Raw genomic sequence first — 27,847 nt, 5'->3', positions numbered from 1 at the left:
TAGATGGATGGATAGATAAAGATATAGAAAATTCTTTCTATATAGAAATGTATCTCTATATATAGTTACATATATATATATATATGTATATATATATATATATAGTTATATATAAAATAAGTTTAAAGCAAAGAGAGGGAAACTAACAACTAAGGAAATCTAGACTTTTGTGGGTTGTGACCTGAGCAAGATTAGAATATGTTCCCTGACCTCATAGCATCTTCAATATGTGAAGGAAAAAGATTAGAACCTCATCACAGTAGAAAGAAAATGACAACAATAATAAAGAACCTTATTCTAACTAATAATAATAAGGATGAACTGCTTAATAGAAGTATAATTAATAGGAATCTTGGGAAGTAATCACTACATTATCCTAACAGAAAAGGAGACCACTATCTGCCATCATCCATAATGTACTATAAACCAGAGGAAAGAAGAATTCAGAATTAAGGTTGAGATAAGTAGCATTTTGTACCCGGAGACTAAAAGAAGTTAGTTCAAGAGGGAACTATTTAGGAACAAAATTCTGGGAACAAAGTTACAAATGATTTCTATAAAAAAAGGGAAAAGTAGATAAAGTAGACACTTTGGCTAATATGACTGTATTGAGTTCACAAAGCAGCTCACATTTTATTTTATCATTATTATTATTATTTTTTTTTTGCTAAGGCAATTGGGGTTAAGTGACTTGCACAGGGTCACACAGCTAGGACGTGTTAAGAGACTATATTTGAACTCAGGTTCTCCTGTCTTTAGAGCTGATGCTGTATCCACTGTACCACCTAGTTGCCCCCAGTTGCTCACATTTTAAAAGGATATATGCAGGGGACAAATATGATGGGAAATAAGGAAGGATTAATTTCTTAAAAGTTTTTAATTATTTTAAAATAATAGTATCAATATATAAAGCCAACTATGAGCTGATACATATGATAAATATTAAAAACAATAGTTACTTTGGCATTGCTGATGAAGGTACAGGACATCTTAATGTGATGGGAAGAATAAAACAAGAGAAAGGAAAGAAACTATTTAACTCTTCCTTTCGTTCTGTTTTCTCTACCAAGGAAAATGATCTCCAAATTCAGAATAGAAAAAAAAAAAAAGATTAACAAAGGAATTGAAGCCCAAGATTACTACTCCTAAAAATCACATGTAATTTCTCATGAGATCAAGTGATCAGGCACAGATAAACTACCCTCCTAAGATCCTATAAGATTTTTGTCTGTGATTTTTGAAATAACATGGAGAAAGAAAAAGATAGCATAGGAATGGATACCAATAGAAGCACCAATTCCCAAAAAGGGAAAGAGAAATATTTTTATATAGATTTTTACCTAGACTGATGAACTTGATTTCAATAACTCGCACAATTCTAGAAGAGATTATTAAGAGGATAGTTTGTGGGGCAGCTAGATGGTGCCATAGTGAATAGAGCACAGGCCTTGGAATTGAACATAGAATTCAAATCTGAGCTCAGGCACTTAACACTTAGTAGCAGTGTGACACCTGGGCAGGTCACTTAACCTTAATTGCCTCACCAAAAAAAATGGTTTGAAACCATTTAGAAACAGAAGATATTATTACTAAAAATCATTAGTTTATTAAAGACAGGCCATATCTGAATTGCCTATTTTCCTTTTTATTTAAAGTAGAATTACTAGACTTCCAAGACTAGGGAAGTGGTAGAAAATATATATACATTTCAATAAAGCAGTTGGCAATTTCTCACTTTGTGAACAAGATGAAAAGATAACAGATGAAATTAGATAGAGAAAACTAAATTGGTTTTGAATTAGCTGAACGAGCCAGATATGATGCGATGATGTCAGACTGGAGGGAAAGATCTCCCAGAACTCAAAAAATTTCTTTCCTTGGCCCTCTTTTTGTAACATTTTCATTAGAGTGAACTTAGATGAAGGTACAGATGGGATACTGAGAGGCACAGTCAGCTAAAACACATTTATTAACTATATATTATATTTTGGGTAGAGTGCTAAGCACTGGGGATTCTGTGATGCCCTAAAAGAGCTCACATTCTAATAGGAAAGGCAATTTGCAACAACTATATACAAACAAAATATTTACAAGATAAATTGGAATAGTTTTAGAGGAAAGGTACCTGCATACCAGGAAATGTGTCTTGCAGAGGATGGCGGAGATAAAATAGAAAATTTCAGTCATGAGACACAAGCCACTGGAAATGTCCAGAGTTGGGAGATGACTGTTTAGTGCAAAGAATGGCGTGGAGAGCAATGTCATTAGATAACAGAGTACATGGAGAGTGGGGTAAAAAGATGGAAAGTTAAGAAGGGGCCAAGTTAATAGAGAGTTTCAAAAGCCAAAGAATTTTATATTTGATCTTGGAGGGCATGAGGTAGCCACTGAAGTTAATAGAAAAGACAAGGTGACATGGGAAGAGCAATATGACAGCAAGATGGAGGAGAGGCTTGAGTGGGGAGAGAACTGAAGCAAGATGACCAACCACAAACTACCACAAGGATGGCTGTATCAGAGAAGGCAAGAGGATGGATAAGTGGTGTCCTTCTTGCCTGGAATACCCTCCCTGCTGATATCTCCCTTGTGAGATTATCTTCCACTTCTACTATATGTATCTTGTATGTATAGAATTCTGTATATTATCTCCCCCATTAGAAATGAGCTCTTTAAAGGTAGGTACTTTAATTTTGCCTTTCTTTGTATCTGCAGCACAGCATCATTTCTGGTTCATAGTAAATGCTTAATAAAGTCTTATTAACTAGCTGGAAATTAGAGCAATGCAATTTGGTTCAACCTTAGGAAAATCTTTGTTAAACAGAGTTGCTACAAAATAGAATGGATTACCTCAAGGAATGGTTAAGTTCCTAATTCATGCAGGCATTTAAATGGAAATTGGGATGTTTGAAATAAGATATATTTGGGTAGAGATCAAACTAGATACCTTGCCACCCATCTCCAAGATTCTTTGATTCTGGGAAAGAATAGGAAATCATTCTCAGTTAAAATGGAAATGGATTAAAAATGTGACTTTATCAAACTAATTCTAAGAATACCAACATGGTAAATTATTGCACATAAACAACTTTGAGATTATCCCTGGGAAATATCCCTTCACAAAAAATACTCTCTCAATCACTGGCCATATTATATAAAATTACACATTGGGCATTTTGCCTATTGGAATAAGATACGTTCTCTTTTAAATACAATTTCCTCTGGGAGCAAATTTTTTTTTAAAAATTAGAGCTGGACCTATTTTCTTGGATATAACCTCTGAACTTTAACGTTTAAAATTTTATACTACAATCTTTCATCAAGTGTTGAAACAAACCATAAAATTCTCTAATTCATATGTGAAATATGAGGTTAAGTAGCATAGATGCATCTTCCCTTTTGATTTATGAAAAATTCTCCAAGTCAATCTCCCTTAACAATGTTCTCCTGTCTAAAAATGAGGTTATATTAGTGTTCAAAAACAAAAATACAGTGTATGTATTATTCCTGGGCCAGTTTAGTAATTCTTGGCTGAAAAATTTGCTTTTTTTCCTTACTTATCCAGAGTACTTATGAAAACAACCTAAAATGTTCCAAAGTGAATTGTATCTTTCTGTCAACCTGACAAGCTTTTTCTGGGTCTTAGATTTGTTTAGGGATTGCCTTTAGGATTTACAACCCTAACAATCTATAATAAACGTTTTCCCCATGGCAGTTGAAATCACCTTCTTCCTCATTCTTGAGTGAAGGAGCTTTAGTAGTACTTTCTATTACGCTTGGTTCTTTTTCAAGTTTCTGGTTTGAAGGAGTTTGGCAACTATCTAGTTGCTGGACAACTTTATCATCCTCAGAAATATTAGAATTATTCTGTTGCGCATCTCCCATAACAGATGATGATGATGATGATGAATAAATATTTCCTAAGTGGTCCACTATGGGAAGCAAATATAATTCTGGTTGAAGAGCCTAAAACATATAGGAAACAATTTAACAAGAGAATAACATTTTTTAAAAAAATGTTTTAAAATAAAAATTTCTAAGCATGTTACATACATATGGTGGAGCAAATGACTTAAGTTTCAGTTCCTTTTCTTGCTTTGTCTTCACCTGAAAATATAAACATGAAAAATCAACCAAGGCTTTCAGGAGTTTTCATTTATTTATCTTTAATTTTGCAAAGAGCATATACAGAACTAAGCTGGATTTTAAAATCAATAGCAAAACAGGATGGAAGATATTGTAGAATACAAGTTCATTATCTGAGTGCATCAAAAATAATTGAATTCATTCATCTTTCAATTATGCAAATGTTAGTTCTCACATAATTAAGTAGAACTCAACTGTTAATAATAAAAGAGAGTTCTGATAGAGGATGAGACTAGAGGAATAGTTTTACTTGGTCAAATATTCTTTTGGTAAAAAAAAAAAAAAAAGGAAATTATGGGGATGTCCACCTATTAAGGAAAGGCCAAACAGATTATAATGGAATATTATTATGCTTTAAGAATGAAATGTAGAGCTTCAGAAAACACAAAGGAGAGTCTCAACTGAGACAGAGTGGAAAAAAAGAATCAAAAAACCTTGTCACAAATTTATTTCTTCCACTAAGCAAAGTATGTTTATAGTAGAAATTCATATTTGAGTGGGGAAAGAAAAGAATAGAAGTAAAAGTGGCGATGAGTGCTTTTATTTTTAAGATCGTTAACTGGGGAGGCAGAGTAAAGTCAACCCAAACCACTCCAAATTCCTTTAAATAATAACTCTATACAAAATTTAGAGCATCAGAATACCCTCCCTCCCCAAATGGAGTAGAACATTTTTCAGCTGAACCCAATTTAGGAGGTCAACAAAAAGAAGATGTGTGACAGTGGAAGTCCAGTCTGCAGTCCTGGTGCAGGCCACCAACACAACCCCAGCAGGAACGGGTCTAAGAACCTCTGAATCAGCATCAGATAGTTAATTATAAAAATGAAAAATTATGACTAAAGAAATGAAACATATATAATATACCTGGCCATCAATTTATCAGCAAGTATTTATTAAACACCTATTACATTGTGGTTTTCCCTATCAGTTTAAATATATGGCAGGGTAAGAAATTAAGAATAAGGAATAATAATAAGAAATTAAATGGAAATTTGGGGGGATTTTTGTGGAAGCCACAGGCAACATGAAAAAGTCAGTAGGTGACAAAGAAAAGTTTAGAAACTCAGAAATACATAAAATATATGCATAGTATTATAATATAGTCTATGACCAAATACTTAACCCAAATTTTACAATAAGATATTGTACCCCCCCAAAAGAAAAAAAATTTAAACTTCTTCTCTGCTACAAAAGGAGAGCCAAAAAAATTAATGGGGTTTTTCCAGATTGCAGGGGTGCTGAGTCCCTAAATCCCATCCTCCATGTGAAAGGGATAATTATAAATATGAAATAATTTCATTTTTATAAAAGTTTTTTGCTTTAGATAATTTTTAGCATTCACTTTTGCAAAACCTTGTTTTGCAAATTTTTTTCCTTCCCTTACCCTTAACTCCTTCTCCTAAACAGCAAGTAATTCAATATGTTAAACATGCACAGTTATGCTATACAAGAAAAATCAGATCACCAAGGAAAAAAATGAGAAAAAAAACACAAAATGAAAGCAAACAACAATAAAAAAGGTGAAAATATTATGTTGTGGTCCACATTCAGTTCCCACAGTCCTCTCTCTAGGTGCAGATGACTCTCTTAATCACAAGATCATTGGAACTGGCCTGAATCACCTCACTGTTGAGAAGAGCTATGTCCATCAGAACTGATCATAGTATAATTTTATTGTTGTATACAATGATCTCCTGGTTCTGTTCATTTCACTTAGCATCAGTTCATGTAGGTCTCTCCAGGTCCCTCTGAAATCATCCCACTGATCATTTCTTATAGAACAATAATATTCCATAACATTCATATACCATAACTTATTCAGCCATTCTTCAATTGATGGGCATCCACTCAGTTTCCAGTTTCTGGCCACTACAAAAAGACCATTTTTGCACATGTGGTTCCTTTCCCTTTTTTATATCAAATAACTTGAGAAGGGAAAGTCCTGGCTTAGCTTTCCCTCCAAATTAGCAAGAAACTGTCCACACTTGGAGAGGCACTCTAATCTGTTGACATTAAGCAAGTGGCAGTCATCTTGCCTTGGGGCCTCTGTTTTTATTGAATGCAATTTTTAGACTGAAGATAAGTCTGTGATCAGTCCAGCACTCTGCACCACACATTACCTTTGTCCCTTTCACATCCTGTCTCTCTCTTTTCCTTACAATCACATAGTCTATTAAAGGCCTATGTTTACTGCAAGAGTGCAGCCTAGAGATTTTACTGCACTTAGATAAAGGGAAGATAAGTGTTGGTGATGAGGTCGTGAGATGCAGAAGTCTTCAGTGATAAGTGACCATTGCTGTGGCCTGTTTCCAACTTTAGTCCTCCCAAGGTCCCTCTGCCATGTTTAGTAATCTAGCATTAAAGTCACCTAGAATTATAAATTTGTCCTCTTTGAGCACACTGATGATAAAGGACTCCAGGTCTTCATGAAATTTTTTTTTGATCTTATCAGAGATTGTTATGGTAGGAGCACCAACATTGATGAGCATAGACGCAAGTAGCATTTGTATTTTCATGAGCCTGTCATTCACTCCCTTTGATGTTTGTTGACTAGATTAGCTTTGATTGTAAAACCTATACCAGCTTCACAGAACACTGCTTCACTGAAGCCACTCCAGAAAAACTGTATGCACCTCCCCATCTTGTTTCACTCTGTGAAACTGTGTGTGTGTGTGTGTGTGTGTGTGTGTGTGTGTGTGTGTGTGTGTGAGTTTTCTCTGCCTGATTGGGTAAACAGACCTGGGTTGGGTAAGCAGACAATTTTAAGGCACCTTTTCTATCCTTAACCAGAAAAGCAAGCACACAGTCTCTAGAAGGCTGTTCCAAAAACCCAGGGGGCTGCTGAATCCCACTGCTGCTTCCAGTGAGAAACCAACCCTGTGGTCTAGGCTGCTTATGTGCAGGGGAGTGACTATAGCTCCCAACATGTCTGCACCTGCTGCTTTGTCATTTGTCTGTTACCATAGTACTTAGAAAAGGCAAAAAGGGTAAAACGGTATGGGTGATGTCTTTAGATGCATAAGTCATATTTAAATGAGGCAGAGTTGCATGAAGTCATTGGCTTGACCCTCTCTTCCAGAGCTGTCACAGTCCAGTAGCGAAATAGTCAAGATGACTGGTGATGGCTCAAGATGCAGCAGAGGACCTTGGTGCCTTTGATGTCTAGTCAAGCTCTAAGCATTTCACAGTATCTGCTTCAGCCACCTTCATAGGCTACTGGAATAAATTGTTCTCTTCTGCCCATTCCACCAGAAGTCTTCACATGCTTTGGGTAGACACCATCCTAATCACCAATGGGTTTTTCTGTTTCAACAAATTGTATAAAATGTTTTTGGGAGGGAAAAAAAGGGAGAGAAAAAAATTTGGGACACAAAATCTTTTTTTTTCTCTCAATATTATTTTATTTTTCCAAATACATGTAAAGGTAATTTTCAACATTCAAGGATAGCAAGCAATCTAATATAGGTTATACATGTGCAATCTTTTAAAACATGTTTCTAGATTTGTCATGTTTTATAAGAAAAATCAGATCAAAAAGGAAAAAAACACAAGAAAGAAAAAAACAAACAAAGAAAAAAAAAGGTGAAAATAATATGCTTCAATCCACATCCAGTCTCTATATTTCTCTCTCTGGAGATGGTTTGCATTTTCCATTGGTTTAAGGTCTCTTTCCTTCTTATGGAAGTTTAAAGTTTCACTCAGCTTGGGAGAATAATAAAAATCTCTGAGAGGCTACCTTCACATATAATATAGGCATACAGAGTTAACAAGTTGTTGGAACAGAGATGATATTTTAAAAGAGAGTTTAGAGTCTCTCACTAATCAATGAACTGCTGAAGGGAGTAGTGTAGAGGAACAACAATGTGAAAACCAACAAAGCAATCCAAATAGGAATTTATATGGTATATTTCTCTTCTTTTGTGCTAGACTGACTTGAAGGACATCTTTTCTCACCTGAAGAATTTTTTATTTACTTGGTTAAAAATATTTTTTCTACATTCTTTCATGCAAATCAGCTTTGAGATGGCCAACAAATAAGTTGCAGAGTGACAGAAAATGTTTGAGATATCTAATGAAAGAAATCATTACTTGCACTCTATACACTCTATAGCCTCTCACTAGGCTTCCTATTTTCCCAAATTAATCAGTTTCTCCATCCTCTATTTGAGTCACTAGTATTAGTTATGTCTCAAGGCAGTAGTGGTTAATTTCTTTTATATAAAAGAGAAGAGACAACACAATCACCGAGGAGAAAGCAAAAAGATAAAAAGAAGTAGATTTTTTGGATACAATATTAGTTAGTGACAAGTTCTTCCATTACATGTAGAACCCTTCTTTATACAAGGAATAGAAAATATCTTTTTTGTTTCTATTCCTTTCCACTCATAAGGAGGAAGAGACAAACACCTTGAAGGAATTGATACGTTAGCAGAGCAATTTCTCCCCAACTCAGAGACAGGGAGGGAGAAGGGCAATGTCTCAAAGGGGTATTTAAGGTAGTTCACAAATTGTTGTCTTCATCAGCACAATCAATATCTGCATCAGCCTGGGAAGCTACACAGTGATTCAAGAAGAGATTAGCGAGAAAGAGACAAAAATACTCTAGCACTGAGCATCAACCCCCATGTCACAAAACTCCGAATCTAACTTTTTTTATACTTCCCTTTTTGGTGCTTCCCCTTCTCCTCCCCTCCTCTTGCCAAGAATTCTCTAAGTTCAACATTCTTCTCAGTTCCATAATTTCAGTATTGGTTAATTCTGGGGAAACATGTCTCATCTCTACATCTCTAAGCTGATGCCAAGTCAAGGTTAAATTAGCAAATGCTCTTGCTTCAAAATAACCATCTCTGGCACAAGAAGAAACTTAATAAATGCTTATTGAATTGACTTAATTCTGAATTATTATTCAAGAAGAATATATCAGTACGAACTTGTGAGCTATAGTTTTAAGAGTCTAGACCCACAGAGATCACCTTGAACCTAGTATATTCAGGAATCCAACTTCTGAGGAAGAGTTTGGAGGGAGTCCATTAGATACACTACATATGGATATAAAATCGATGCATAGTAAATATAAGATAAACTAAGTAATGGAGGATCCAGAAAGGATTTGTATAGAAAAAGGTGATATGTGAACTGAACTTTGAAAAAGTTAAGGATTTTAGGAGATAGAAATGGGGAGAGAGTACATTCCTGGCAAGGGCCAGAAATCTGACAGAAATGTTTGAATAGAAATTGTAAATATGACAGTTTTTTATCTACTACAACAGCTGGAAAACAAGGAAGCCCTTGCAACTTCCTAAAGACTATTAATAAGGGATAAATATACCCAGATTGTAGAAGGCAGCCTCAGTTCTAAGGAAAACATGGAACAGAAGCTTAAGGAAATCAGGCCTCACTTTGTCAAGTTGCTTTATCTTCTTTCTCTTTGACTGGTTTTCTCCTTTTTTCTATTCAAAAATAAGAGCCTTTCCCCCATTAGCCTTTCTGAATCTTTTTTTTTTTTTTTTTTTTTTTTTTTTTCTGTTTGCAGCACTAGGAAGGGGAGTTATGGGGATAGAGTAGGAGATAGAAGATTATATCAGTAGACAGAATAAAAGATGTAGAGTAAAAAGACAATTTAAATCTAGACTCTACTACTTACTATCTATAGAAACTTGGTCAAATAATATTCTCTCTCTAGGCTTGACTTTCTTAATCTATAAAAAGAAGGGATAGAAGAGACTCTGGGTTCAAATCCTACCTTAGCCACTTACTTTACCTATGTAAACTATTGTTAAGTCATTTAACTGTTTTAGTTTCCCTCATCTATAAAATGAGGGGATATTGAGGTAGGTGTCTTCTAAGATTCTGTCCATCAAAGTACCAAAGAGAGAACTATGGAGACTGAATGTGGATCAAAGCAGAGTATTTTCACCATTTGTGGTTATTGTTGTGATGGTGGTTGTTTGTTTGCTTGGTTTTTTCCCTTTCTTATGTTTTTTCCCCCCTTTGGATATGATTTTTCTTGAGCAGCATGACAAATATGGAAATATATTTAGAAGAATTGCATATGTTTTACATAAATTGGATTGCTTGCTGTCTTGGGAAAAGGGAGGGGAGAGGAAGAAAAATTTGGAAAACAAGGTTTTTCAAGGGTGAATGTTGAAAACTATCTATATATATGTTTTGAAAATAAAAAGCTTTTAAAAATGAAATAAAATTTTAAGCATTATAGAAATTTTTAAAAAGTTAATGTTGAAAATTATCTTTGCATATAGTTGGGAAAATACAATACTACTTAAATTTTTTTAAATATTTAAAAAACATTCTTTCCATCTCTAAATCCAATAATTCGATAAGTTTAAGATGAGCTGTTTCTAGTCTTTGTCTCTCAACTTTTTACTGCAGTGATTCAACAGAGAGGAAAAGCACTGGATATTGTCAGCATACCCAGCTTCAACTTCTGGTTCTGCTAGTCATTCTGTTTGAAACCAGAAGGGCAAATTTAACCTCTCTGAGTCTCAGCCCCTTCACCTACAAATAGAATCAGATTAGCCGTCTCCAAAATCCTTTCCAGCTATACAACCTATGCCCCTATTTCTAGACAAAAGGACTCATTGGATCTATGTTGTACTCAAACTATATTCAGCAAGATCTGGCAGACCAAGGTTGGAAGAAACATTTTTTTTTTACAGCTAAAATGCTTCACTTTCAAAATCTCTGAAAATTATTATTTACTTAGAAAAATCATCATTATAAGATCCTGTTTTCAATTCAAGCTTCTTTTTTTTCCAAGGAAATTCATATATACATAGTGGGACACATACACACACTCATACACAGAGCAGTGCTCTTGGTCCCTAAAAATGGGAAAAGTTGGAACAATTAAATCTTTCTTATACAATTTCTTAGTGATATTTCAAATTTATAAATTATCTCTAAAGTTTTAATTGTTTATCAAGTATAGTTTAAATTATAAATTAAGAAATTGTCTGAAACAGCAATTAGAACATGTGCTTTTTTTTTTAAAGTGAAAGAATAAAAACACTGGAAAATAACTTACCACAGCTAAATTGTTTCCTATGCATTTCAAAAATAAAAATTTTTCTGCCACAGCTTCCTCGCCCAGGAATTCACCCAGCTGCTCCCTCAAGGCTTGTAAAGTAAGTTGAGGTGACACCCTGAAACAGCATGATACATTACTCTATCTGTAATATTAAACTTATAGGGCTTTTCTTTTTAATTTTTAAGTAAAAAAACTAATGAGAGATTAATTTTTGTCATATTGCTGGGACTCTAGAATTACTAATTCACTAAAATAAATTTAGCTTAATACACTAAATGTCTTGCTATATAGTTATTTTAAGAGGGGTGAAATTAGCATAGCTATAATTTGATAACCAACAAGTCCATATTCTCAGAGTTTACAATTCTGGGAAATACCTGTGATGGATGCAATAGCTCTGTTCTTTCCTCAGGATGCTAGCATTCTACTATCACCCAAGAGTACTAAAATGAAAGCTCTTGGGACCTGGCATCTTGATATTTCCTTCAAAATGCCATTAGGAAAATGTCATCAACTGGTGCCATCTGTCATTAAGGTTAAGTTCTCATTCTCAAGTCTTTGTTCATTTTAATAGACTGTTACAATCTTGTGTCATCCAGATTTCTTTTAGACCTCTGTTTTTTTGACATGATTTTTTTCTCTGGCCAAAATTTGGAATATGATTTGGCTCCATTTAGGAAGTTCATCATCCTGTTGGAATAATATTTTTCTAATAATAGTCTTCTATCAACAATTAGAATTTATCATACACTGTTAAATCAAGCATTTACAGCCAATATAAACAAAGAGGTAAAGTGATTATCTACGAAATTCAGCCAAAAAATCCATAGAGTTATTGTATAAATCATGAAGATAATTTTATAAATGTCTGTTTCTCTCTGGCTGTATTCTACTGAAGGGATCTTTAGTAGATGCCTTCTAGAAACAAAAAAGACTATTTCGTTTGTCATTTTACGACAGATTCTGTCCAATATACACTATTTACAGAAAAAAAATCGAAATCCATGTTGCAGAACTTGTAACTACAAGTAAATGAACACAGTTTCTAGACTTGGGTGATTGAATGAGGCAATGGAACCTAATGAATGTTCCCACTGGATCTGGGAGTTGGTAAGGCCTAGATTCAAATCTTGCTTCATACACTAACTAGCCATGAGTAAATCATTGAATTTCTTTTTTTCACTTTGTTCATCTATAAAATGGAGACATTATTATCACATAACTCAAAGGATTATGTGAGAATAAAGCACTTTGCAAACCTTCAAACTCTCTATAAAAGTGAACTCCTACCATTATTATTATAGTTAAGATCATAGACTTAGCTCTGGACAGGACCTTTGAGACTATAAAGTTCAATCTCTTTAGAAAAAGAAACTAAGACTGAGAAAGGATAACTAGCTTTGCCTTAAAACTTCCCCAAGCTTAATAAAGTTTTATACCTATTTAGAATCTAAAGGAAATTCACTTATGGAGAGAAAACATGAAAAACACAATATATACTTCAAAATACTCCAAAGCAACTTAAGAGTAAATGAGCTAGAATATTATGCTTTTAATCTGCCTTGGGGGTAGCTGTGCAAAATAATCATTATAAATACTCATTAGTCTGGGATTCAGAAGGAGAAAGCATCAAAACATTTGGATCAAGATCAAAAGAGGAAAAAATAAAGAAATTTTTTTAAAACTAGAATCTACTAGATTCCCTAGTTAGAAAAAAAGAAATAGATAAGGAATTTGGAAAACATCACAAGTACAGAAAAGATGTAGTGATGAGAAATTACATTTACTTTTTTGTCTGCTGAGTTGCTCTTTGCCAAAAAGAAAAAGAGCAATTAAAATTTCTTGACAGACCTTGAAGGAGAAGAACTAACAAAAAGAAACTCTATTTTGAATTTGATTCTCTCCAACAAAGAGTAGAAATGATAGCAATGTTGAAGAAAGTGACTACTCTCTTCTAGAGTTTGTGGTAGAGAAAAGGAAAACCAAAAAGGCATCCTAGATCTTGAGAGAGTATATTTCAAATGCTTCAGAGAAAGAACAGATCCTATGGACTAAAATTCTACAGGGAAAGTCTTCAGAAGCATAATAGAAGAAACTAAATTTTGGAGACACAAAAGGTTAATGCCAGTAAGGAAGAAAAGCTTGAGTTGTCTAAACATTTGACACCAAGGGACCTCACCAAACTAACTCAGATTTAAAAAAAATATATGTCCAGAAGAATGCAAGAGTAGATAATAGAAGATCAATTTAAAAAACAACAACAGGATAATATTGTTACAGAATAGTGTTGGAAGTTCTAAATTTCTAAATTAGCTGGGGTAAGAATGAAAAATTAAGGCCAACAAAAAGCTTTAAAAAATAAATTATATTTTAGAAGAAATGGAGTCCCTAAGAAAGGAACAAGGCTTTTGCTTAAAGTGAATGGAGCAGTGATAATAGAGGCAAAGGAAATTGTTCAGTTTTTGTTTCCCTTCTGTTTCTTCATCAAGGAAAACAGCTTTAGTATGAGAAGGATAAAATCAACATGACCAATAAAGTATTGATAATCAAAACAAGAAAATAGTCAAAATAAGGTAGGGAGCACCTTGCTGTCTTTACTAAGCAATTCGCTGATATGATTGTTGAGTCATACTTAGGGACATTGGAAAGATCTTGGAGAACATGAAAGGTATCACAGGATCAGAGAAAGGCAAACATTTTTCCAGTGTTCAAAAAAACAGATTATAGAATCTGTGACCATAAGCTGTGAACTTGATTTTAATTACATGGAAAATTCTAGTATGTTAACCAAATAGTGGATGTTGGGAAAATGAAGCAATCATTTCTTTATTTTATTTCTTTTGTATGAATTTCCCCCTTATTTTTAAGTCAATATCTTTTCCTCTTGTGATTGAGGGTTTTCTTAGATTATTTTGACACTAGTCTATTTGCTGATTATCTTTATCTCAAGTTCTTTGATTTTATTTTAATCAGTTTCTTTGATGCTGCTCCATTCTCCTTTTGCCCCTTTTCTTTCCCTATCTGCCCAAGGATGTGGTTCAAAAACTTCCCTACCTCTCTCTCCAAGCTCTCTTGTTTACACGAACAAGCAGTGATTTCAAAGAGCTTTTTGTCAAGAAATGTTAATCATTTCTCTTTTCAATTGAGTTATTAAGTGATTAGATCAGAAGAATATAATTTACCTAGACTGTATTAAAGCGATAAAGTGTCTCATTATATTCTTGTGGAAAAGATAGTAAGATGTGGGTTAGACGAACACAATTAGAAGGAATTAGTTGAAATACTATATTTATATCATTAATAGTTCAGTGTCAATATAAAGTAGATGGCTCAGAGATCTATGCTTGGCCCTTTACTGTTTAAGATTTTTATTAATAATTTGGACAAATGCATAGATGGCACGCTTATCAAATTTGTTAATGACACAAAACCAGGAGGGTTAGTTTAACATTTTGCATGACAGGGTCAAAATAAAACCTTTCTTGGAGAAGCAAGAATCTTGGGCTGAATCTAATAAGAGAAAATTTAATATGGATAAATATAAAATTTTACAGTTTGGTTCAAAACTCAAGAAGATGTGATTATAGAGCAATTTGAAAAAATGGAGTGTTTTAAGTATATGAATCAACAATGTGATAAGACAGTCAAAAATGCTAATGCAGTCTTGAGCTGCTTTTAGAGAGAAACACTGGTTTGGTCAGAACACATCTGCAGAAATGAATTAATTTCCAGATACCATCATTTTAGGAAGGACTCTGATAAACCAGAGATCATATTGGAGAGAGTAGCCAGAATTAGTAGAGAATACGCAGTAAAAGCTTAGAATCTATGCAATATAAAGATCTCTTAAAGGAACTGGGGACATTTAATCTGGTGATGAAAAAATTCAGGGTAAAAAGTAACAGATGTCTTCAAATACTTTCGTGAAAAGCTTTTATATGGAAGAAAGATTAATCCATTTATTCCTTACATCAGCAAAAATCATATTTCTAATCCTTATAAATGCAAATAAATGTAAAAGAGGTAGATTCATTTTTGATCAAATTAAGCAGTTTTCTTAAATAACTTGAAAACAAAGGTTTAACTCCATTAATTGGGTATCCAGGCAGAAATGGACAAAACTGAGGAATACTGAATTTCCACATCTCTTGTGACCTCAATAAAAATAGGCTGTCCCTATTCTAAGTCAATCAGTTCTGGAGAAAGAGTTTACTATGTTACTTTTCCTTTGTACTTCTTGGAAATAGAGCAATGATGGAGAGGAGGAGTCCTCTTTTGCTAATATCACTCCCATTGGGTGGGGCATCTTGCAGCAGAATCACAAGGCAGTGTCCAACAGAGAAGATCTAGCTGGAGAGTTAAGTTGAAGTAAATTGGTGAGAATAGATAAGAGATCAGAGTGTAATGCTTGCTCAGAAGAAAGCAGAACCAAGCCTTCACCTGGTCCTCCACCTGATATGACTTCTTGTTCTCTCAAAAGCACAGGAGTACCCTAAGCCAGGAATTCAGGTGAGCCAGACACGAAAGATAGCAGAGATTCTGGCCAATTGTCTGCCAGTCCTAGGTACTGATTTTGTTTCTTTCTAAAAATACACAGCATTACCCTGGGCCAGTATTTCAGTTGAACATGACCTACAAATACCTTGGTCCTGAGATACTTTAAATAGGGGGCCAGTTCACTGTCCCTTAGACTGTTGGAGGGGGACTATAGTAAAAATAAAAACTTGGTTTTGTGGGTCTTTAAATAAAGAAACTTTATAGCCCTGGGTGAGGGGGATAATCGTCCTCAGCTGCGCATCTGGCCTGTTGGCTATAGTTTGAGGACCCTAGCTTAGGAATCTTACCTGTAAATAAGAATCGAGTTTTGAGTACAAAGAAATGCAAAGAGAATATCCAGAAAATGGCAAACTAGATGGTGAGGGGCTTTGAATTCATGATACATGAGGATAGTTGAAAGAGCTGTGAATGTTTAGTGTGAAAAAGAGAAGATTAAGGGGGAGCCCAAAAACTTGTTTTTAAGTACTGAGATGGCTATATATGGAGGAGGCCTCATGCTTTTTATGTCTAGCTCCAGAGAGCAGAACAGGACCAAAAGGTAGAAATTGGTAGAGGCAAAGATAAGCTGAATGTCAGGAAAGACATCCTAACATTAGCTGCCACTTGGGGAGACCATGAGCTCTTCTTCCTGGGCAACCTTATATTGGTTATATAATACTGGGGATTCCTGTTTGACTTGAGAGTAGAGACTTTTTCCAACTCTCAAATTTGTAAATGTGTGACTGTCTTATTGCCAGCTTCTGGTAAGAAGTAGGATGAATAAATGAATGGATGAATGAAAACATAAAAGGTATCATAAAAAGTTAGTGTGGCTTCATCAAGAACAAATTATGTCAAACCAAGCTCATTTTTTAAAAACTATTACTCAATTGGTAAATCCTAATTCCTGATTCATGTGGGTATAGGTAATAAGAGAGGAAGCTAAGAAACATGAGCTGAATAAAAGGAAGAAACTTATCAAGATGATTAGGAATTTGGACGTTTGAAGGCCAGAGATTGAATTTAGGGAGAAGAAATTTGAGAAAACTAGGAAATTCCAGTCAAAATCTCATTTCCATCTTCTTTGGTCTTGGGAAGGAGAAATGTGGACTAATTTGGCAGAACTTAAGGAAAAGTTGAAAGGAGACTGACTTGAGTTTGAGGAGGAAAGGACAAAAAGAGAAAATAAGTCAAGGTAAGAAAAGGTAAGTAAAACAAATTAGTATGATAGGGTAAGAATTTAGTGAGAGAAGGAAAGAAAAAAAGAAAGAAGGAAGGGAAGGGAAGTAAGGAAGGGAGAGAAGAAGCATTTATTTAAATATTTACCATATGCCAGACACTTATTAATATTATCTCATTAGACCCTCACAATAACCCTATGAGAAGGCATTATTATTTCCCCTATTTTGCAGTTAAAGAATTGTGGGGAAATAAAATTGGCTATAGCTTTTAAGTCCTTAAGGCTCTGTCTTGGGCCTTTCTCTTCTCCCCACAGACTGTTGTTTTTTTGTTTGTTTGTTTGTTTGTTTTTTTATCAAGGTAATCTCATCAGCTTCCATGGTTTCAATTATCATCTCTGTGGAGATGATTCCCAGAGCTATTTTTTCCAGTCCTAATCTCTTCTGACCTCCAGTCTCACATTTCCAACTGCCTACTGGATATCTCAAACTGGATGTCCCCAATACATTTTTAAAGTCAACATGTCCAAAACTGAATTCATTATCTTTTCCCCTAAACTCTACCCTTTTTTCCTATTTCTCTGTGAGTATGTTTCATCATCAGGAAATGTACTGGTCAGGTGGCCATCCAGTCTCTCTTTGAAAACCTCTAAAGAGGGGAATCTTCACCTCTCTAGCTAACCCATTCTATTTTTAGACAACTCTTATTCTTATGAATTTTTCCTGATATTGAACCTAAATTTATCTCTTTATAACTTCCACTTACTTTTCTTAGTTCTGCCTTCTGGAGCCAAAAGAAAGTCTAGTGCATCTTCTATATTGCAACCCATCAATCAACCAATAAACATTTATTAAGTACCTACTATATGCCAGATACTGTGCTAAACACTGGTGATGAAAAAAGCAGCAAAAATCACCTCTCCCCTCAAGTTTACCATCTAAAGAAGGGAGATAACTTGCAAACAAATATATATAGAGCAAGCCATATACAGAATAAATAAGAAATAACAGAAGGAAAGAAGTAGAATTAGGAAGAGTGGGGTTAGACTTCCAGTTAAAGAAAGGATTTTAGTTGAGACTTGAAGCCAGGGAGGTCAGTAAGTAGAGCAGAGGACAAAGAGCTTTCCAGGAATGGGGTACAACCAGAGAAAAATATCTGAAGCAAAAATGTCTTGTGTATAGAATGGTTAGCAAACCAGTATCACTAGACCAAAGAGTTCTCATGAGGTGTTAAGTTGTGAGATGACTGGAAAAGTAGGAGGAAGCTATGTTATGAAGGATTCTGAATGTCAGAGCATTTTATATTTAATCCTGGAGGTAACAGTGTACATCTAGATGTAGATGAGGAGGAAGGAGGTTGCCATGATTAGCCTTGTGCTCTATGAAGATAATTTTAGTGTATGAAGGACAGATTGGAGTGAGGGGAGACTCATGGCAGGCAAACCCATCAGTAGGTCATTGAAATAATACTGACGTGAGATGATGAAGGCCTGTACCAAAGTGTGGCAGTGTCAGAGGAGAAAAAGGATGTGTATTCAAGAGATATTGTAAATGTAAAATTGACTTGACAACAGTTTGGATTTTGGGGGTGAGAGATAATAGGAGTCCAAGATGACTCCTAAATTGAAAGCCTAAAGGCCATATAGAGGGTAAATAGTTGGTTAAGGAGATGATGTGGAATTTGAATTTCTGGATTATGGCTTAAAATATTTGAAATGACAAGCTCTTGGCCAAGGATGGGATGCACTTAATAAATGCTGATAAGATTGTATTTGCCTAGTGTCTTATAAATCTAATCAAAAGAGTTATAAATTTAAAAAGAAAGGGAAAGAAGAAAATTGAATATTCATCCAGCTAGATACCAAACAATGAAATTAGGAAGAATGGCTACTGAGGCACCTAGAAGTTTATTGGAGAAAAAAACAATTCAGGAAAGAATTATCAATAAGACTTTTGGTCTTAAATGTTTATATACAAATTCATGAAGTTTGAGCATGAAGAGAAATTAGATCCTTTAAAAACAAGGCTAAAAATGATACTTCATAATATCATTTTGGCTTGGTAAAAAAAGACCCATGCTTGGAATGTAGCTCTGGATGGGTATACCTTATTCAAAAGAAAGAGAATAAGCAAAAGGGATGAAGCTTGAAAGCATTATGTATGAAGAAGGCATATTCAATGAAGAAATCCAAGAACCAGGAGGAGAAGGCATAGTATAGAACGCTGGATAAATTGTCTCATACTTTTCTTGTGGGGAAAAAAAAATGAGCTGTGGATAAGATAATTATATAATTAGAAGGATTTAGCAATGATTGAATTGTTGAACTTTGAGTCATCAGAAATGGTTAGATGTCAAGCTGAAAACAGGTATCTTGTGGAGTGCCCCAAGGGATCCACTATTGACCATGTGATTTTAAACATTTTTAATCAGTGACTTGGGTGAAAGCTAAATAAGACAGCATACTTATCAAATCTGTAGATCACACAAAGCTCACTATGAATCAAAGTGACACAAAAAGAGAGCTAACATGCTGTTGAGCCAATGGGATCAAGAAAGGTCTACTGATCACGCCTAGGGATGTGATAGACCTATTGTACTCTATTTGGGTCAGGCTACATTTGGAATATTGTATTGTTATGGGAGATACATTTTTGGAAAGACATTGATGAGATAGAGTATCCAAGGGAAATCATATCACATGAAAATGGATTGAAGTTACGAATGATGTTAAATTTAGAGAATAGAACACTTGGGAATGATATGATTGTTGTCTTCTAACTGAAGGGCTATCAAAGGAATTGGGATTAGACTTGTCCTGCTTAGATCTATAGGGAAGAGCTGGGAGTGGATACTATAGAGAGGCAAATCAGCTCAATTTAAGAAAAGAATCCCTAACAAGTAGAACTACTGAATAAAGGAAATGATGGATTCATTTTTTCAAAGAAAAGCTAGATGATATGTTGATATGTATATTGTTGGTTTGTTTTTAGGTTTTTTGTAGAGAGAATTCTCAAGTCAGAAATGGCTTTAGATAAATGGCCTCTGAGCTCTGTTCTAACTGTGACATTCTATGATCAACAGATCCTCCTTATTCATAATAATATTTGGGTTTCAGGAATTGGCTTTGTGTAATCCCCATGTTTCCTGAAGTTTTAATTTTTCACTTTTTCTCCAACATTGTCCCTGGACAAGGATTTGTGGATGAATCATCCACCCATCTACTTCTTCCAATGGGAATTCTAATATCCATCACTAAGAAAGAAAGAAAAGCATTTATTTAATGCTTACTATATGCAAATCACTATGCTAAGCATTGGAGATGAAAACAGAAAAGTGATAATCCCTTCTGTCAAAGAGCTTACATTCTAATAGGGGTGGGCAGCACATATAGGTATCCACTGAAGAACAAATGGAAAGGTCCAGTGATCCTTAGGGTAACAAGGAAGATAGTTAGGATTGTCTTGATATCATTTACTATGACAAAACCATAGATACTTCTGATGCTAAAAATCATCTACTTCTCAATATCTTTTGTTAGATCTTTATCGATGTCCTGCTCTCTAAACATGAGTATACATTAGGATTCCATACTCTTTACATTCTCTCAGTGATCCATCTCATCAGATCTTGGGAGTTCAATTATTATCTCTCTGTAAATGACTCCTAAACCTCATCTCTCTCCTGAACTCCAGTCTTACAATACCAACTGCCTAGTAAACTTCTCCGGCAACATGTCCCATAGATTATCTCAAACTCAACATTTACAAAATAGAATTTATTTTTGTTCTCCTAAATATATGCCTCTTCCTAACTTTCCTACTCCTGTCAAGGGTCCTGCAATATTAAGCTTCTCACATTCATAATCTCCAAGTCGTCCTTGACTTTTCATTCTCTTATAACTTATTTCATTTTCCACAGTAATCAGCTACCTTGTTTACTCTTCACAAAACTGTGATCATCCCTTCTCTCTCCTCATAGGACCATCATCCTATTTCAGAACCTCATAACCTCTCATATGGATTATTATAATAGCCTCCTAATTGCCTTAGATTTCTCCTTATTCAAATAGATCCTAAGGTAATTGCTAAAATATCTCTCTAAAGCACATGTATAAACATATCACTATCCTGGTATGGCTTCAGTGGCTCCCTATTGCCTCTAGAATAAAACGTAAAACTTCTTTTTTGACATTTAAAATGCATCTTTCCAGATTTTCTCACCGGGACTATTCCTCAGATAGGACATTCAATCACCCATGACCCTGCCAGTGGTCTCCTGTATTTCTCCCTCTTTGTATCCAAACTCTTAAAATACCTAGCTCTTTTCAAGATTCATTCCTGATGCAACCAGCTACACAGGATTTTTTTTATTTCTCTAGTAGTTAGTCATTGTCATTCCCTCCCCTTCACCCTCCACCCCCCATCAATGCCTTCCCAGTTTGGTAGAATCTGTCAGGACTTGTATTTTGGTAGTAGGGCTTCAAAGGCTCACAATCACAAGAATGTAGGATGAAGAATAAGAAAAGTTTAGTGGATACATTTTGTTCATGCTTTCCACAATGTCCTCTTTCTCAAAAACTATAATTTCTACCTCAGGTTTTTTCCAGCCACCACTGCATGCATCAATGTCCATAAAACTATCTGAGGGGAACTGGCAGCTGCCTAAACCAATTTATAGACAAAGTCGAGGCAATAAAAGCAAACAACAAATACATCATCACTGCTGCCAGATCTCATAGGTGATGGTGGGCTATCTACTTTGTCTGTGCTTCAACTCTCAAGAAAAATGGAAGCTTAGACTTTCTAATTACCATCATACAGAGATTAAGTCCCATGCTCTTTCAGCTACAACTTCCTCATTTACTAAAAATCCATTCTTTATTCTAATGGTCACTGGAAAGTTTATCCAGAAGTCAAGTTTCAGCCACAATCATTGTCAGGCTTCTCTGGTTCTAGGATTTATTTGATCATATCATATAGAACATCTGGTCAGTTAAGAAAGCAGTAAACTAGAAGATTATGTTTAAGAGTCATCCACAATTTCTAAGCCCAATGTTGGTTGCAGAATTCAGCCAATGATCAGGCTGGGAATGCCCTCAGAAGATGGACGGCACACTAGTTTGGTTAACTACTTTTTTTTACTTCATCTGGGACTATAAGAACAAAAAAGCAGTGTTTTTTGTTATTCAGGTGTTTCAGTCATGCCTTATTCTTTACAACCCCATTTATGGTTTTCTTGGCAAAGAAACTATGTGGTTTGCCATTTTTTTCTTCAGTTCATTTGACAGATGGGGAAACTGAGAAAAACTAAAGTCACACAACTAGTGTCTGAGGCCAGATTTAAATAAAATCTTGCTGATTCTTCTCATAGACTGCACCACCTCGCTATCCTATAGTGCATCTCAAGCATTATAATCCATCTGTCCAAGATTATCTTCATTCTGATCTATTTCTATATTCATGTTTCCTGTATTGTCCTATTTATAATGTTTTGCTTTAATCTGATTCACTTTTGATTCATGATTCTATTCTCCTAGATGCTCCTATGATTTTCTCCTCCACTTCATACCTGTAACCCTACCTGGTTTCAATTCCCCAGAAAAAAAGATGATCTTCCCAGGATAAGCTATCATTTCTAAATTCATTACCATGATGCTAATTCAAATCTTGATTGACATCAGCTCCTTTAGTTTCCTCTCCCATCCCTTTGGAGCACAGGACGATGGAACAGCATCCGGCTCCCAGTGCCTTCCTTTCTAGCAACCAGAAACTAGACTCTCAGCTCCCTATACTTTGTATCTGCTGCTCTGACAAGTTTCAACTCCACAAAAGAAGATAAGCACTGGTCTCTCCCTACCCCTTTCCTGCCTGTTTTAGTACCTCTTCCCACATAAAATTATAAACTCCCCAAGGGAAGACAATATCTTTTCCTTTATCAATTGTATCCCCAGGGCTTCTTTAGTCCAGTACCTGACACATAGTTGATGCTTAATAAATGATCACTGGGCTGGACTGGACTTCAGCACATGGATTGCCTACCTATTCCTTGATCACTGCTATCTTCAGTAACCCAGATCCAATTTAATTTAGAACTATGAGTCACAGAATTTCCTTGGTGACCCAAAATTCCAGTAGCTACCCCAGGTCTAATACCAACTGCAGTGGACAACTACTCATCCTCATCCTGCCTCAAAATAAAGAACTCATCTCTAGTTGGGACAAAGAGAGACAAAAGGAAACTCAGTAGGGCCTAATGTAGGTGGCTAGAGGCAAACTTCACTTACTATTATTGTGTTAAGAGTTGCAGTCTCCTCAAATTAGCTGGATTCTATCTATCTGTGAAGTGTAGCATACTTTCTAATAAAATGGAGTTTTCTGAAGGCAAGGGGCTATTTGTTTTTTGGTTTCTTTGCTTTCTATCTTTAGTGCCTAGCACCTAACAAATAATAAATTAGTATTTAAAGAATTGAAAAATTTTAATGGCTGATTAATGTTTGTAGCTCCTCAAATGTTCTTAGATGATTAATCTCTTAAATGTTTAACCACAGCAGCCCATCAAAGAGACATGTATTCTCTGGGTTGTAGCACTATGCCAAGAGCAATACCACTTCCTATCATATATACCATGCATTTAAGCCTGGGACTGAGTTGAGCCCATGGCAGGAGGTGATCCACTCCCATTCTTACCTGAAGGAAATTTTAGGAAAGAAAGGGAAAGGCAAGAAACTTTTAGGAAAAGAAAAAGGAAAGTGAAAGTGAAATGGGAAAAGGGGAAGGAAGAGGTGAAGGGGAAGGACAACGAATCACTTCACTGAACATATTTCTATATGACTTTCAAAATACTTGCCTTATAAAGCCAGCTGAAATAAATTTACTGACTACTTCTATTGAAATGGTATTTAGCTTATAGTTCCATGATCCTTCAGGGACATAAAAAACATGAAGTTCCACCAACTGAATAAATAGAAAAGAGTTTATCAAATAAAGGTATTTTAAGCATTGAAATAATACTTGAAATTACATCGAAATAAAACAAGTTTCTAAAGAATTGAGATTTTAATCAAAAGATGTGATATAAATATGTAATTTTCTAAACACATCCATTCCTTAAGCTAAAAGGAAACAAAAAATGAAGAACTTTTTTAAAAGCATCCTTCATATTATAAAGGGATTTTACCTGCATACAGTGAAGACAATTTCCAGTTCTCAAATGGTGCATACTACAAAGATTCTTTTAAGTTTCTTGCTTTAGAAGTTGGACCATATATTTATTCAAATTAGCAATGTTACAAACAGTGGCTTACATATACACACAAAACAATTAATTTAACCCAAACAATACTTAAAATGCTACTATACTTTGACTATGTTATGGATTGAAAAATCTTTTAAAGTAGGGGTAGTTAAGACTGGATTTGTGGACTTTCAAAGAATGCATAAGTAGATTTCAAAGGGCCTATAAATTTAAAATACTATATTGATATGTGTATTTTAATGTAATCAGTTTCCTAAGTATTTCCTTTTATGCATTTAGAAACACTATTCTGAGAAGTTCATAGGCTCAACCAGAGGCTCTATCAGATTACCCAAGGGGTCCAGTACCCAAAAAAACGGTGAAAAAATGCCTGTCTTAGAAGGCTGAGTTGAGTTAGAAGTTAAGCAATACTTATGACATTGTTTCTATGGGTAAATGGATTTCCTGAACTGAAACGACTGATAAATATTCCTTCTTTACCTTTAATCACTCAAGAAGAAAAGAAAATTTAAAATTTTCATAAACCTATGTTACCCTTGATTTTGAGTATGTGGAAAAGAGTACACAGGAAAAGGGATGAGAGTACCTTAGGGAAAAGGTCATACAGGAAAAGGGTCTCAAAAGTAATTTAAATGGAAATTCTTGCTCTCTAGGGCACATGAGGGAGCCCACTCATATTCTTAGGACTGCCAGTGGGGGTGTTTAAAAGTTAGATGGTGCTTCTTCATATTGCCACTTATACAGGTATTTCTTTAGGTGTTCTGTTACGACATATAGATTTTGCTATGATATACTATATGACTACATATAGTATGTTATCCTGTTAATAGACAGAATATTAAAATTATTACAAATAAAATAATTCTTTTTAAAAGGCAAATCTAATAAGATTGTCATATGCAACACAGTGAATTTTTTTAATTACCAAAAATTTTTCTTGAACACTAAAACTTTTTAAAACCTTATAATTTAATATTTTTCTAGTAGCATTTGTTAATATTATCCCTGAGATAAAACCATACTAAATGAAATAAGTATACTTATATATATATGCTATTTCTAAATAAAATAAATTGCTTTAATACTTTTGATAATATATTGTGGCCAAATTCAAAATAAGTGTGTCTTATTATTTATAATGTGTTGTAGAAACAAATGGATAACCACTACAAAGAAACGACAGTTAATTCATATATCTTTGTGTTTCAGAAGGAAGCTAATACAGACTCTATACAATTTGTACAAGTGTTTCATAAACAATGATTTTTTAAAATATTGAAAGAAAGTTAAAAGGTTTTTCATATAAAAAGAATTTTTTACCTCTGATGAAGAAGGTCGACTTGGATTGAACGAGGTAGTCATTGATGCCTGAGTAAAGAAATAATTACTTATGATTGTTTCTTGTAGCTCTTCTTTTGCATTTAAGCATTACTTAATGATAGGGGTCATAATATAGATCCTCATTTTTTGTCTTCAAGTCATGTAAATGCCAGCTAAAAAGGAAAAAAATATATAAGAAAATGATAAACTATAAAATGATTTTTTTAATGTAGGAAATGATAAATAAGAATACAGAAAAGCAGCAAAGGCTTACCTGAACTGATACAAAGTTAAGTGTAGCCAAGAAAACCATATACACAATAACTATAATGTAAATGTTTCCAACTCCCACAAAACAATAAAAAATGAGTGTTGCAAAATTAAAAAGAATAAGTTTGATACCAAAGAAGAGGTATAAGAATACACCCATTCCCCCATTCTTTTGCAAAGGCTGGAGGAGAGGCCAATTAGTTGAGCAGCAGGCATATAATGTCACTTCCCCCAATATATTGTCCAGTGTTGCTGATTTTTTTCTTTTTTTTTTCCTTTTAAGAAACTATTTTCATATGGGATGGCTCCCTGGAACAACAAAGTAGGAAAAATACTGAAGGAAATTTAAACAAAAGATATTACTAAAACTTTAGAATGCAGAAAAATAAATGATAAATACCTAGTGAGTAGAGCTGTCAATTCCTGTGGAGGGAATACATGTTCTTTATAACTATCACCAAATGATCTAATAAAATTTTTTATTAGGGTATGGTCAAGAATTGATTTAGAGAAAGCAGTGAATCAATGTAACTCTCCCATGTTCACCTCCAGGCAACCATAAAATATCACCCCAAGAGAGGTCTTGGAACAGCAGAATCGTTAAGGAGACAGGTTCACACAATCTTCTAGTACAGGAAACTTAAAGATCAGTAAGAGTGATCCATCTCACTGGGGCAAAGTAGGGGGCAGGGGAGGAAAAAGGGAATGCCGTCCAAGACAGGACTGGAAGCTCTGAAGGCAGCACCACTGGCAAACTTCACCTAAATAAACCAGCAGGAGATTTGGAATCCTATTATGGTGGAGTGAATGAAAGCCACCAAACATCGGGACTAGATTATGCTACCAGCTCCAGGATTTACCATGTGATTCAGTCTTAAGCAAAGAGGCCTCTTCCAGTGGTCACCACTAGAACTCTAGGTTAGCACCAGTTACAATGCCAGATCTTTACAACTTTCAGAAGTACCAGCCATTTCCCATCCTACCCCCTTAGAATAGCACCAGACAGGAGGATCCCCTATGGGCCTCAGGGCAACATCAGTACAACAACAGTAAACAGCTAGGACCTGCAGCCACTGGCGAAAAAAATTTTCCACCATGGGAGTACAGCTAACTTTAAAAGTAAGGGAAAAGGCCAAAAATTAGATAAGCAAAAAAAGAATCTGATTATTGAAAATTACAGTAACAAGGAAGACCAACATGATATAAAGGACAGGTCAGTTCTTCAAGAGCCTCCACAGCTGTGGATCATGGCATCTGAAGGAGTTGCAGGGCAGCCTTTGCTGACACAGGTGTTGTGAACTGGGAATGAGATAAATTGGAGGCAGAGGGAAGAGGAGAGAGGTCAGACAACAGTCAGAAAGGTCAGAGAACAGCCATTGCCTCTCAGTCTCCTTGTATCATCCTCTCACAAGAAGAAATCCATTCTGCAGGTCTGGGTTGGATCTCCAGCATCCACTGTCAGGTGGCTCCCATGGATTCCAACATATGGTGCCTGAACACCAACACACAAACTTGGAAGAGGACAACAATGTCAAAACACCTAAGGATAAAACCCCCAAAGAAAAATGGAAAGTGGCCTCAGACCTAGAAAGAATTCATGGAAGAATTCAAAGAAGCTTTAAAATCATTTTTTTAAAAGGCAAAAGAAAAATTGGGGGAAAATGAGTTATACAAGAAAATCATGAAAAAAGTTAATAGCTTAGAAAAATGCTTAAAAAGTAGAATTGACCAAACGGGAAAGGAAATTCAAAAACCCACTGAAGAAAACAACTCCTTAAAGAGTACAACTGACCAAATGGAAATGAAAATACAAAAGTTCATTGAGGAAAACAATACTTTAAAAGTTAGAATTTGACAAGTGGAAGCTAATGATTCTATGAAACTTCAAAAATCAAACAACTTCAAAAGAATGAAAAAAATGGAAGAAATTATAAAATGCCTCATAGGAAAAACAACTAACCTGGAAACTAGATTCAGGAAAAACAATATCAAAATCATTTTACTACCTGAAAGCCATAATCAAAAGGAAGACCTGAGGAGCATCTTGCAAGAAATTATTAAGGAAAAGTGTCTTGATATCCTGGAACCAGAGGGTAA

General features: G+C 34.9%; 1 protein-coding gene across 5 annotated transcripts in view; it reads right to left on the bottom strand.

Moving 5' to 3' along the window:
• The window catches only part of SPATA1 (spermatogenesis associated 1), a 69,286-nt gene extending 42,902 nt beyond the window's left edge, over window positions 1-26,384 (bottom strand). For 2 of the 5 annotated variants that reach the window (XM_051999196.1, XM_051999192.1), the window contains exons 1-6: window positions 25,481-26,381; window positions 23,753-23,859; window positions 11,189-11,306; window positions 4,051-4,104; window positions 3,723-3,963; window positions 2,945-2,974 (exon numbers count right to left, since the gene is read on the bottom strand). In XM_051999196.1, coding sequence (XP_051855156.1) covers window positions 2,945-2,974; window positions 3,723-3,963; window positions 4,051-4,104; window positions 11,189-11,306; window positions 23,753-23,859; window positions 25,481-25,522 — 592 coding nt within the window. In that variant the 5' untranslated portion in view covers window positions 25,523-26,381. Of the gene's footprint in view, window positions 1-2,944; window positions 2,975-3,722; window positions 3,964-4,050; window positions 4,105-11,188; window positions 11,307-23,752; window positions 23,860-25,480 lie in introns of all 5 variants that reach the window. The other 3 variants (XM_051999195.1, XM_051999197.1, XM_051999193.1) reach the window with 3 other exon arrangements.
• Window positions 26,385-27,847: the final 1,463 nt, after the last annotated feature.

This window comes from Antechinus flavipes, chromosome 4 (genome assembly GCF_016432865.1).
Source record: "Antechinus flavipes isolate AdamAnt ecotype Samford, QLD, Australia chromosome 4, AdamAnt_v2, whole genome shotgun sequence".
Lineage (NCBI taxonomy): Eukaryota > Metazoa > Chordata > Mammalia > Dasyuromorphia > Dasyuridae > Antechinus > Antechinus flavipes.
Note: the sequence above shows the minus strand (reverse complement) of the source record. Positions and strands in the feature narration are given on the sequence as shown.